The 13,152-nt window shown below is 38.9% G+C and overlaps 1 protein-coding gene across 2 annotated transcripts in view; it reads right to left on the bottom strand.

Annotated features, from left to right (window-relative positions):
• DLC1 (DLC1 Rho GTPase activating protein) overlaps positions 1-13,152 on the bottom strand; it is a 197,859-nt gene that overhangs the window by 93,853 nt on the left and 90,854 nt on the right. Inside the window, exon 1 of one of the 2 annotated variants that reach the window (XM_054294181.1) lies at positions 3,748-4,029. The exons of the other annotated variant lie outside the window; for it this stretch is intronic. Within the exon in view, the coding sequence (XP_054150156.1) occupies positions 3,748-3,862 (115 nt within the window). The 5' untranslated portion in view covers positions 3,863-4,029. Of the gene's footprint in view, positions 1-3,747; positions 4,030-13,152 lie in introns of those variants that run through there. 2 annotated transcript variants of the gene reach the window in all.

The following is a 13,152-nucleotide window of genomic DNA, read 5'->3' on the forward strand; positions in this document are numbered from 1 at the left end:
TATTGTCTATTTAGAGGCTCTGTCAACTTAAGTCTTTTTCTCTCCTTAGTCCTTATTTTTTGCTGTTCACTCTATTATCTGTTACCCCAAACTTTTTCTCACTTCTAGTGGGCATTTTAGATGTCCCAGAAATTGAAAATATTTAATGATTTACCTAGTGAATAATTTTCTACATTTTAAGATCTCCAGATATGACTACATACATGTGTCTAGATGTTCTTTTTCTCTGTAAATCAAGAAGGGGGAAAAAATGCAGAGTGGAAAACCATGATCTGTGCTGCTATGATGTCACTGCAATGAGCTGCAGCTCATTGCTCCTCAGGATAGGTATTTTATAACTATATACCATATTCATATGCTATACCAAATTTATACAACAGTAACAATGTACCATAATATGGTGCAATAATATACCATATTTATATGAGTGTGCTCCACCCCAGCAGGCTGAATCCCAGGCTGCTCTGCCATGTGATGAGACAGCACAGGCAGTAACTCAGGCCTGGTGCTGGGGTTTGAAAGCAGCATCAGGATGCTGCTCTACAGTGCCCAGTATGAGAGAGCACACAGAGGTGACCTTAGAAGGCAGTCTGCATTCATTTGCATTCCTTTACTACACCCACTCAAAATCAAAGTGTTTTTAGCTACAGTCAATTAATTCCATGCAGTTTTAACAGCATCTCAAACATTTCGGACACCTTTTGCACAGGACTGTTGCTGACAATGTTTTGTGTCAGTAAGACTATATGATCATAGAATCCTAGAATGATAGAGTGGTTTAGGTTAGAAGGGATCGCAAAGATCATCTAGTTCCAGCCCCCTGCCATGGGCAGGGACACCTCCCATTAGACCAGGGTGGTCAAAACCACATCCAGCCCTGTCTCAAACACCTCCAGGGACAGGGAGCAACCTGTGCCAATGCCTCATTACCCTTATAGTACAGAATTTCTTCCTAACATCTAGTTTAAACCTACTGTCTTTCAGTTTAAGTCCATTACCCCTTGTCCTTTCCCTACATGCCCTTGTGAAAAGTTCCTGTCCAGCTTTCTTGTAAGCCCCTTTTAAATACCGGAAGTCTTCTCTTCTCCAGCCATTATTATCTAATGGAAAAAACGTTTTCTATGATATATTTTCTACTTAGGAAGTAGATAGTACTCCCTGTTTGATGATTATATCAAATTACATTTCATGAAGTGCTATTTCTGTGTGCAGGCTAGAAGGATTTTTTGAAGGCAAAACATTTACTTTGTCTTGAATATGTCATGAAGAATGCATATTTCAGATTTTCTTCTTTCTTTTGCAAAGAATGTGTTTTTTTAAAGGCGTGTCCTGATAACACAAATTGCTGATCTAAGAGGATTTCTTCTTTCAGTGTCATGACCCTTCTTGATCATTTTCAGGTAGTCAGCAGTTTAAACTGCTGATATCCCAGAGAACAAACAGAACAGCAACACAACTTGCTGTTTTGTTTCTCTCCCTGAATCTCTGTTAATCATGAAGTATCTTCTGGAATACACCCTGATATCTACTCTAACTACCTACTTCTTATTGAGAGTTTAGCCTGATTTTTAGGTTTTCTGACAGACATCAGCCCAAATATACTAGTGGACTGACAAGTCTATATCACCAGCACAGCCTGGAAAATGAAACTGTCACAGTTTTTAAGGGTCCTCTAACATCTAAGCCTTGTATTGATAAAAACTGTGATGGCTCATAACCAGCTGCCAAGTAGAATAAAAACATGCCGACCCTTATCAGTGCAGCTAAAGGGGCTAAAGGGTTCACGTTCACTCCCCGTTTCTAGGAATGTGACAGAGTCTCCAGAAATATAATTAGCAGTTGTTTAGCCTACAAATATTTGATAATCATATGCAAGGTTAAATATATACATTTATCAAGTTCTCTTTGTATCCTGATAAAATCTGCATACTTTCATATGTAGGTCACATTCTGAAGGTATAAATTACATATCATTAAATGCTTTCCTATGTCAGCTGATGAGAGGGAAACAATTTTATAGAAGACAGTTGGTAGCAGTTGTTGTATGTGGACACAGGCCAGAGGTGCTTGGACTCTGTTGATGCAAATGCCATTCTGAACGTAATGATAAATTAAAAAGCTCACTTCAAAGCATTCACATAAACATCTCCAGCAGGTAGAATGGCAAAGAATCTCAGGATAAACAAGTGTCCAGCTGACCAGGCAGCATGCAGATTAAACAAAGGCTGACTTGGCCCCACTGGCTTCCCTTTTATAGATTTGTGTAATATGCATGCCCTTTCTCTCAGAATTTCTTTCCTCTCAGTGCTTCTTCCAGTGGAGTTTCAGCACTGCCCTGAACATCAGGACCTGTGTTGTGACTGCTGCAACGTGTCTTGCAGTAGTTAAGGCTACCAAAGAATCCCAGTTTTATAACACACTTTTGAGAGATGAAGTGGACTGTCTGCCCAGTTCTGTTTGCTGTGAAGTGAGGTTAATGTCCAGTGCTTTTATGACACTGCCATATTTATGACCACCTACAGAGCACTAAAGTAAATATGATGCCCCCATCTCCTGTGACCATGAGCTTTTACTGTATAACAGTGTAAAGTTGAATTCCTCTGCCTAGGAAACTCACTCTCCTTTGCCATCTATGGGAATAGGCAAAGAATTAATCCAGTCCCTTATACACGTGGGCAAAGCAAGGTTTTTATGAGTAGATCTAATTCAGAGCAGATTTTGCCCACGTGTTTCTTTATAGGCAATGGCCACTCACTGCCTGATTACCCAATGTAATCAGTTTTGGAATCAGTACTCAACCAAATGTCTGTTATGCACTTAGCTACTCTTATTTCTGCAAAACGTAAACTCAGGAGAGTGATGTAAAAGTTCAGTTTACATTAGTAAGCCATAAAGTCTGCCTCTTGGTCATCTCATCCGATCTTATCATTATTCACATTTCTCCTCTCTCCTTCCTTCCCCCTGGAACAAACCACCCCCACTGTAAGTATACAAACAAACCAAAACAATCCCTCTGGCAGACACACCCATTGTGTATTTCTGCTGCCTTTTTTGAAACTTCTAAATGCTGCAAAATAAAAGTAACAACCTCAGCAGGGTGAATGAGAAGCATTTATCTAATAGACAATAATAGAAGAGAAAAGTAAAGTGAGTTAAATTATCTTCTTCTCCAGCCCTCTATCATGTTCTGTCCCCAGTTTTTGAATATTTGCAAGTCAAAATAAAAATGTGGACTGAAACTCTATAGATGGCTGGTAATTTATATCTCAGAAGCCTAGCTCTGGCATACCTGATACTCACTTGGAGCTCACAGCACTGAAATCCTTGCCAGAGGAAATACCAGTAATTGCTCAGTGCACAGCCCAGATATTCCAACTGACACACTCCTTGGCTACAAAACGCTCCGTAACGCAACTCACTGAAGCACATCACAGCAGTGAAGCACAAGGTCTGACCTAACAGCAAAATAAAATGCTTCAGCACACTTTAGTCTGAGGAATTTGTGCCATAATACTGAACCAAAATTCACTGCTGTTCTTCTTTTAACCGAAGTTTGTCTCATCTAGTTAGAGGAGCACACACAGTTCCACCCTAGGCACAGCACAGATGTAACATGACACACAAACAAAAGGCTGGAGAAATACTCAGAGGCTACAGCGACACAAATGCAAGTGATACCTCTAATTACTGCCATAGATTTTGATCGCTTATGAATTTTAAAATATCTTTATGTAATGTCCTTCTCACCTGCCAGTCGTCTGTCTCTCGTGTTTTTCCAGATAACATCCAAGGCTCTAGCAGTGGAGTCCCTGATATGATCACTAAATGATCTCCTCAGAGGGGCTTTCACCGGGTGATGCATAATGCAGATCGATCACACATCCAGGTCAAACGGCTGCAGCTTAGCCCCAGGAAAAAGGGCATTCTCTGCTGAGGATCTGTTTGGATTCCTCTTTGCCAGGCAGGCAGGTTGTTACTTTATATAATTTGTCATCAGCCTTATGGAGCTTTCCCTTGAAGAGTCAGGCATTGCAGTTCTCACTGCGGATGCAGGAAAGCTCAGACTGCAGCCAGCCTACTGGAAAGCTGCCAAAATCTTACATCTGGAACAGTTTACAAATGAGCTAACGATACAGTCATTTAGATTTGGGGCTTTATTTGTGGATATCTATAGGATTCTAGCTTCCTGTTTAATCAAATAACTTACCAGGCACATACTTGCATGCTCATTTATTAGGATAATATTTCCCTGCTTAGCTGATATTTCAGGTAATCTTTCATGTTTGGACATGAAAAAGGTAAGAAATAGAAGAGAGATAAAGTAATTTTAAATATCTAGAGATCAGGTATTTTATTTTGTCACCATATATTTTTTGCATTTTACTCTAGTTAAGGCAGAGAATAGAGCCTGATTCTGAGTTCCCTATATTTAGTACTTCATGACAATACACTAATGAAAGGAAATAAAAAAAATGAGAGGAAGAGGGGAGATAATAAAAAAGGAGAGGGAACTAAGCCCCCACACTTTGCTGAGTGGAAAGTTCCCATATGAAAAATATTTACCAATGTAACTGAGATTAATAGTCACAGTAAATGAAGCCATTTGACCTTGCTTATTTTTACCTTTTTAATTGATTACTGTGTCCTGTGGCTTCCCTGAGGGAGAAAGGGAGGAAAAAAGGAGTGCCTGAGACTCTCTTTCCCTTTTTAATACTATGTGGTAATGTGTGAAGAGATGAGAGATACCAGTTTAAAAACCTAATGCCCTCTATTATATGGGAAAACAAAACCTGTCAAATAAAGTTGTCTACATTCATTCTACAGGTAGTCCTTAACTTTTTTTTGCAGCAACTACAGTAATTAATATTAGATACCATTATTTTCTTTAGAAGTATTATCATTAGAATTGATTGATTAACTTGTTGCAAGATTGGCATAGAGAGACCAAATTACAGAACTGAGAGTTTTAACCCTTAACAAAGGGATTTTCATTCCCTTTGAATTTCTTCCTAAAACAAAAGTTTTTCTTTTCATGACATAATTTATTTCACACTTTCTTATTTGTTGTTATTTTTTTCTGTTGTCTTCTCAGTTCCCTTCATTTTCACTAGTCATCATTTCCTTTAAGAGAAATAGTTATCTCATTCTAACAATGAAATGAAATTTATGAGATTTGCAATAGTGTAGCTGAGGGAATAACTGGCTCATCATCTATTTAATGCAGATCATAATTTCTTCCCATCTAGGCCTTAGTCTTTTATCTTTATAGAGCATCTGCAAACACTAATGTCCTGTGTCTTTGAACAAAACAGCAGTGAGTGATCTCTATAGTTTGCTGTTGCTTTCCTCATTATCCCCTTCCTTCTTTCTGAGACCGGATGGAGAAAGAAGCAGCCAACTCTCCAGAGAAATTCAATATGATAACACACTCTTGCATGGTTGTGGTTCTTTTGTTGGTTTTTTTTCCCCTTTTTTTTTTTTTTTTTTTTTTTTGGTGTGTGTGTGTTTTGTTTTTTTCTTAATTATTATTCTTACAAAAATTCCTGGTAGAGCAAGTGCAATGCTTGCACAGGCAAATCCTGACAGAGGCTTACATAGGCAAATGGTGACACAATGACCAGAGCACAAAGTATCTGTTTTGAAACACGTACACTCTGTTCAGATGAGATTTGCTGTTGTTGCTTTTAATGAACAGCTCAGAAGAGCATTATTCATTTTTAAATGAAGATGCAGTATGCAATAACTTAATCAGGAGCTGAATTTCTCTATTTTAGAAGGCAACAAGGGTGAAGACAGACTCAACATGGTTTTAACTACCACTGGCCATGTCTACATTACCAGTAACATAGCCCAGAAAGAATGGATTTATACAGCAAAATAAATGGTGCCAAAGTTTTGACACATCTCAAGGTAGAGTTGCTTTGAACTATGTCTACCTGCATCTTGTGACCTGAATGAATCCTCGGGGTTTCATGAGTGAGTTGGAGACCACTGGCTCACTATCAGGGTGCATCTTTTGGCTTGGTTTCATTTGAAACCCATCCAATTCACATGCTCCAAGACTGCTTAGAGATATGAACCAAAGAGTGGTGTTGGGGGAGCCTTTTGAAAATCATGTGCCTAGTCTAGGCTCCACTGTCAATAAAAACATGCAGACCATTATTCATTTTAGAAGCTAAAACAACTTTAAAGAATTTAAAAATAAAATCAGCAACATACATATATTTCTAATTAGGGTTTGATTCTTTGAGAGTTGCTGCGAGTTATATTACACACGTTGACATAAATATATTTAAAATATTTAAAACAGTTCTTACAATCTGCCCAACAAAATGGTCTGGAAAATGGCAAAGGAGGAATAAACTGCAACAAAGCAGAGAAATACCGCTAAAAGTGTTTGTTTGTGTGATGCTACAACACAAATAAACAGATAATCTAAGTAAGATTGTGTAAAGAATTAAATGTCAGAAAATTTTTAATGGATCATGTGCAGGTAAATAATTAGATATAGATAGGCTAGAAATATGGATAGAAAATTAAGGACATTAATTTTAGAAAAGAGTAGACAGACATATAAATGGAGAATACAGTTAAAAGCAAATACATATGATCAGCAAAGGAAATCTGAGATTCATGATATCCAATACAGTCAAAAAATTGAGGTAAGAATTTGCCATTCAATAAGAAAGCACATGATTTTAAAGGATTTTAAAAATCATGTTAAAGGATGGTATCAGGGCAGAGCTGTGCTGCAATATCTATTCTTGCATCATTTAAAAAACACCCCTTGAAGAAAAATACGCTCAGTTTTTCTCTGCACCTCTCAATACCCACATGATGCTGAAAAAGCATCCATGAGCCAGTCAGCTGATGGCAGCAGGACCACTCCTTGACAGTGACAAGGAGTTCTGTGCTGGAAAACACCCATGTGTTCAGGGAAAAGCTGCTGAGCTGCCACCACCACTGTGCCATTATTCAATACTCTTGTTGAGAGCCCTACTCTGAACCTCAGGCAAGCTCCCCCCACGTTCCCAATTGCTACTGCCCAAACAATGTCTGCTTATGCGGAGATATTTTCCATTTCAGCTCAGGCTTGTTCCTGCTCCCCTTGAGGGTGTAGCTGTTTTCACAGAGACATCTACCTGAATCACAGGCCTGCAGTTACTTGCGGATTGTTTGTGTGGAAGAACTTCCTCAATTTCTCTGGTAAACTCGTGCTTACAGTCTGAACTGGGAGAGGGGGCCACTGGTACCAAGTACAGATAGTACAGACCTCACCAGGAGAATCTTTGATGTTGATCAACATGAGTGTACTAGATTAATTTGTTCTTAAACCAAACAGCTAAACTGGAGCACTGCGAATGACATTAAGGGCAAAAGGTTTTAATGTTGAGATTTACGGGTTGGCAAGGAATGTATTTTTAAAGAAAATGGAAAATGTTTTGCTGCTCTATTTGACAATGTACTGGAAAATCTCCTGGAAACAAATACCCTTTCTGTAACTGGGAAAATGCACCCTTCCATGTCTTACATCTACAATTCAATTAGCCGGATACAGATGTTACAGCAAAATGCATGCAAAAATAAGCAAAATCCTAAACCACCAACCAGAGTCTAGATAAAATTTATAATGCAACTCTATCTTTTGGCTTCACTGTGTCTGGAAACTTAAGAATGACCACAATCAGACACAGGTTTTTGTATTTGGATAATTTTGTATTTGAATAATTTTGGCGTTGACCACAGTCCATAGTGCAGGCAATACTCCAGCTATCTTCCAGAATATTTTCATTTTATTCAGTGTTTTCTGTTTAATGGCTGAGATGAAAAAAATACACAAAAGAGTAAATTCTTAAAAAAGGGATGGGTCAGCAAAGATGTGCGCTGAATCAAAAATAATATGAGGGGAATCTGAAGCAGAGGGCTCTGTTGCTGACACGAGGGAGTTGCAGCAGCTGGTGTTAGGGGGGTGAGGTGATAGTACGCCTCAGGAGAGGGACAGCTGCCCACTTCATGCATGAGGAGCAGCATGCATGCCCAGAAGAGTCTTTGTGTGATTCCAGAAGCAAATATTTAGAGGGACCAGACCCCACCCTCCCTGCCCTGCCAGCCCTCCCAGCAGCTCAGACCAGCTCCACCCCTGACCCTCCCAGGGCAGTGTCCTTCCTGTCCCCCAGGCCTGGCCTGCCTTGCCACTGCCACCACTGGCTTCTCACGCTTCTTGTTTTGGAAATATTTTTAGAAACCTCTTGCCAGCATAAGCAAAGCTGTGCCTCTCCAATCTTCCTTTCAAGGCTGAGTCTACTTGTAAAGTGCTGCTTGTCGTTCTTGAACACATAATTCCCAAACCAGCCAAGGGCAGGAGGCAGAGGCTAATTCCCTATAACCTTACCCTTGCTCAGCACTTCCAGCTGAAAGACTTATGCTTGCCAAACCTATCTGTCCTTTGTCCTTTACTGGTTCCATCCATTCTCTGGTCTGCAAACATAGTACCAAAGACCAGACAAAATGCATTGGGTACTAGGATGGACAGGAATGGTGATATTGTTTTTAGTTCTGGTAACTGAGTCCAGAAATAAACTAACAATTGCACAAGCCTCATGCTCTTCAAGCTTGCTCTAAAATGCAATGACTTCCCCTCTGACTCTTCATCAATGTGCAAATTCTTATGTATATCTCTGGCTCTTCTGCATGATTCTGGCCCCTTCAGTCTGGAAGGATGTATGGATCCAAAATAGGCACAACCAGTCAGAGATACATATTTTTTAAACATGATGCCAGTTTGAGCTTTGCTGTGGCTTGTCTACAGACTGAAACAAATAGTGTGGCAGATCGAGAGCTCCTTTGCTGAGTGGTTTGCAGGTTCATGCCTGATCTGATGCATGAAAACATCTTTCCCTTTGTTAGAGAAACAAAGAATTCCATAATTCTCCAAAAGTATCAGAAAACAAAAGAATTATTCAGAATCAGAATTTTTGATCTAATTAAAAAAGGCTGCTGGGCACATGACATGTGTCATTTTTTCATGTCTCAGGAGATGTCTCTAAATCCTGTCTAGGAAACCAGGCTGGGAAAGAAGCACTTTGAATTTTGAATTTTACTTGTGCTGCTTTCCAAAAGAAAATCTGGTTCTGCAATATTTGCAGTATCTGAGAAATCTGATATGTAGCAGGTTGAGAAGCAGCCACCAATCAGAGTGAACTGGAAAGATTTAGAATTTAGAAAGATTTTATGGAAAGACATGGAAATAAAATGTATTATGTTAGAACATAAACATTTCAGTAGAAACTTGACAAATCTCAACAAAGTTATTCATATGACAAAGCCACATTTTGATTCACTTGGATTTGTTTGTTTTTTTTTTTTTTTTTTTTTTAATATCTGTTTTTCAGTTAGGTAAATGAAAAGTATCCAGAAGTTTCATTTAGCACATAGGTGTCCTTTTGCGCAAATATCTGGGCAATTTATCAGTCCATGGACTGAACCCTGTGTGTCCCACCATATTCAGAAAAGTGCCCCTTTGACTCCTGTCAACACCCTGGTGTTACCTTTGAACAGCCTAGGGGCTAAATGGGTGCAGTCTGGAGAAGAGATAGTAGACCATGAGAGGGTAGATCAACACAGAAAGTCTCCTGAGTGCCCTCCATGATGTCAAGGTGCACTCTCAGGCATCTCTGCATTCCCCTTCCCTGTGGCAGGAGAGGGATGGAGAAGCCCCAAGGACAATCACTTTCTCTCCACGTGACCGCAATTGCCTCTGTGCACACTGCTTTTGCAAGATGAACATGCTTTGTAACCTCATGCCATGGTCCAGATCTGCATTTTTGAACAACAAGGGTGTATAATTTTAAGAAAGAAAATGCTCAAAATCCACTCACCCCAGCAGCAGTACGTGATGGAAACTACAGCTGTTGTTGTTTTCATGAACTTTTTGATGTCTTAACCTTGAAGCTTTCTTCTGGTGGAACACTGAGAAGCTCATGTCAAAATATCTACCTTAATTAGCTTTTGTTGTGAGTCAAATACATACTAATGGGTTTATAAAAACTGAGTAGTGTAGCCTTCTAATATACATCCATGAGTCTCAAATTAAATGTGATCTCAAATAAATATTAACAATCTCCATGGTGTGATTATGGCCCTGCTTTGTAAACAGCCCCACTGCTTAATTAGAGCTCTGTGCACTTCAAAGTGCAAGCTTATCTGGCTGTTTCTGAGCTGCTGTCTCACTATCGCTGTGTGCTCCAAGAATAATAAATAAACCAACACAGGAACGCAGAAAGCATTCCTAATCACACCCATAAATACAAAATAATAATTAACTGAATAACATGAAAGAAAGATGCGCTTCCAGTTTCATTTTCACATCATTCCATTTTAACCTGTTTTTAATGTAACTGATTATAAACTATTCTTATGTTATTAGAAAAAAACCAAAAAACCCACAAGTTCTGCCCCTGCAGCCAAATCTTTTCTGAAGGACTGCATATTGAAGAAAAAAAAAAAGAGACATTAGTTCTTGTGCCATAGTTTAAAATTCAAATGAGAAAGGAAGTGTTAAAGCTTAATTCTGTTTAGCCATATGTGAGGCACCTGCTTAGAGAAGTTTATGGGAGTAATAATCTGTGGGAGTGTCCAAACACTTCCAAATATCTAAACTTGAGCAACAGAACTGTCTTGGTTATAAAATAGTTGATGGCAATGAGCAGTGAACTGAGATTAGTTTTTAGCATTGGCCGTGTGTTAGGCTTCACCACAGCAGAAGATTATTAAACAGCATTGTTTTCCCCTTCCTTCAGTGACCTGACAGGCAAAATGCCCATACATAGCTTGTTGTTAGCTGAGTAATATATTACAGCTTCACTGGTCCCATCACTGGAATTAGAGCAGGATGAATGCAATTTCATAGAATAAAAGGCATGGCAGAAGGTACTTCTTTCTTTTCAGTGGAAATGCAAATTAGGCTGTATGTGAAATTGCAGTAGTAGAAAAGTGCAGATTCCACAAAAAAAAAAAAAAAAAAATCCCCAAACTCCAAAGCAAAACAAACAAACAGCCCAAAACTTAAAAAAAAAAAAAACAAACCCAACTCACTATTGTTACTCCCTATTTAAAATCTTCTCTACCATCTTCTTTCATTATTGGAAATTTTCATTCCTTCTCTTCTGTTTTTTCTCTTTTCCACTCTCTCTGCCCCTCCTGGTCATACTAAGATGGTGTTTACTTGGTCATACTGAGACGGTAAGTTCCTTCAATTACAAATCCTCCTCTTCAGACATCTCTCGTACAAAATGGCACAATAAGATATCAAAGAACTAAAGCCTATGAGCCTGTCTGCAGTGACCAGCATGAACAGTGACAGAGCAGATTTGGTTCAATGAGTTCTATAGAATCTAATGGTGGCAGACTGGTGCCTGTGCACAGAGCAGGGAGCAGAAGGGAAGAGTGAGGAGTGTTATGTGAGCTGGACTCATGGAAGTCAGAGGGTGAGCAGAGAGATAATTCAGAGTACAGAGATCATTCTGAACAGAGAGATCAAAGAGCGGCAAGAAATTTTAAATCAAAGAGAAAGTCTCAGTGCTTGCGGGGAAAGATGGAAAATGCTTATTCCTGAGAAGATTTAGTGAGATTTAGGGGTCTCATGTAAGTCATCTTCAATTATCTCTGCCCTGTGTAATGTGTGTTTTATTAAGTGATGCAAAGAGGCAGAGCTGTCTTCCTGCCTTCTCTTCCCAGCTGCTGCCACTGCAGCACTGTGAAATACAATCTCTGCAGAAGGTTTGTTACTGTGAAGACAAGTAGGATGTAATACCCATCCCTGACTTGCTGGTTTGTGACCTCATTGGTAGAGAAAACAGTAGAAAAACCAGAATTTTCATAGGGAGCAATGACATAGAAAGTATTCAGAAAGGATCTGAATCTAAACTTTCAAATAGGTATTGGACAAAACGTTAAATAAATTTCAAGATTTCGCTAGTTAAGGCACTGCTGTACAGTTTGTTAATGGTAACTTCTCCTTGTGTCATTTTTTGTGCAAATGTTCATTTATGTAGTTAAATTGGGGATCTATTTTTAAAGGTGCTTAACTTCCTTTGACTCTGGGTGTTTCTGTTTGAGGTATCCACCATGCTTTAACTCTGTCCTGGAGTTGTTTGTGGCATGCCTTCTTTGAGGTGCTTTATCTTGTGTATTCATATTAAAGCCAATGTTTTTGGGAAATGAATGAGAGGATATGTTATTTTCCTGACATTGAGAAATTCTAAATACTTGATAGTAATTTGGTACGGCAATTTGCTTTTTTGTAGACAAATTCAATTTTCACCTTTCTAGAAGTTCATTTGTTGCAGCCATTGGCAAGCCTCTGAGAAATAATATTTCACAGCAATTCTGCAACCCTGGATGTTAGTGACCAACAGCTCAGAAGATATTTTCTCTCCAGAAGATATTTTTTTCTCCTCAGCTGGGAAGTATTTGCAAACACAGCTGCAGGCTGCTGCCAGCCCTGCAACATGAATGAGAGAACCTGTATCTCCCAGGCTTTTACTGGCTCCACCTTCACTTCACAGAAGGCTGGAAAAGGGTTGGTCCCTCATGAAATGTTAATACAGAATGAGAAAGTGTTGCTAGGGTCAAGAGGGAGATGGGTACACATTGCTTGGTGGAGAGACAAGAACACAGGAAAAGAGACAAGGGGAGGAGAGTATCTGTCATCCACTGCAGTTTTATTTGCCTGCTTCCATTTGGGAGTTAAAATTAAGCCACTACATAGCTAGTGAGAACTTATCTTTGAGTTCTGCTCTGATGGAATTAAATAAACATAATTTCAATAGATTTGCTTCTCTGCATTGAATGATTTTTTTTCAGAACATTAGCTGCAATCAGATTACTTTTTCTAAAAAAAAAAAATTCAGAAAGCAAATCCATGATTTTTCCAAGTGTTTAATGCAATTTTGTAGGATGTCTTTCTTCTGGGGTTTCTTATTTGAACTGAAATCTTGCTAACGACAAGTTCTGATGCCTAGCCTTTAAAAGATAAAGAATTTTGCTTTACCTTTTCTAAGTTTAATATATCACAGATGCAAGTTGAAGCTTTATGGGGACTATGTGAAATATAATTATCTGGAAGATTAAAGTAATCATCATCTTAACTGA

Source organism: Melozone crissalis, unplaced genomic scaffold (genome assembly GCF_028551555.1).
Source record: "Melozone crissalis strain CALT ecotype California unplaced genomic scaffold, PUWL_Pcris_2 ptg000006l_1, whole genome shotgun sequence".
In the NCBI taxonomy this organism is placed as follows: Eukaryota; Metazoa; Chordata; class Aves; order Passeriformes; family Passerellidae; genus Melozone; species Melozone crissalis.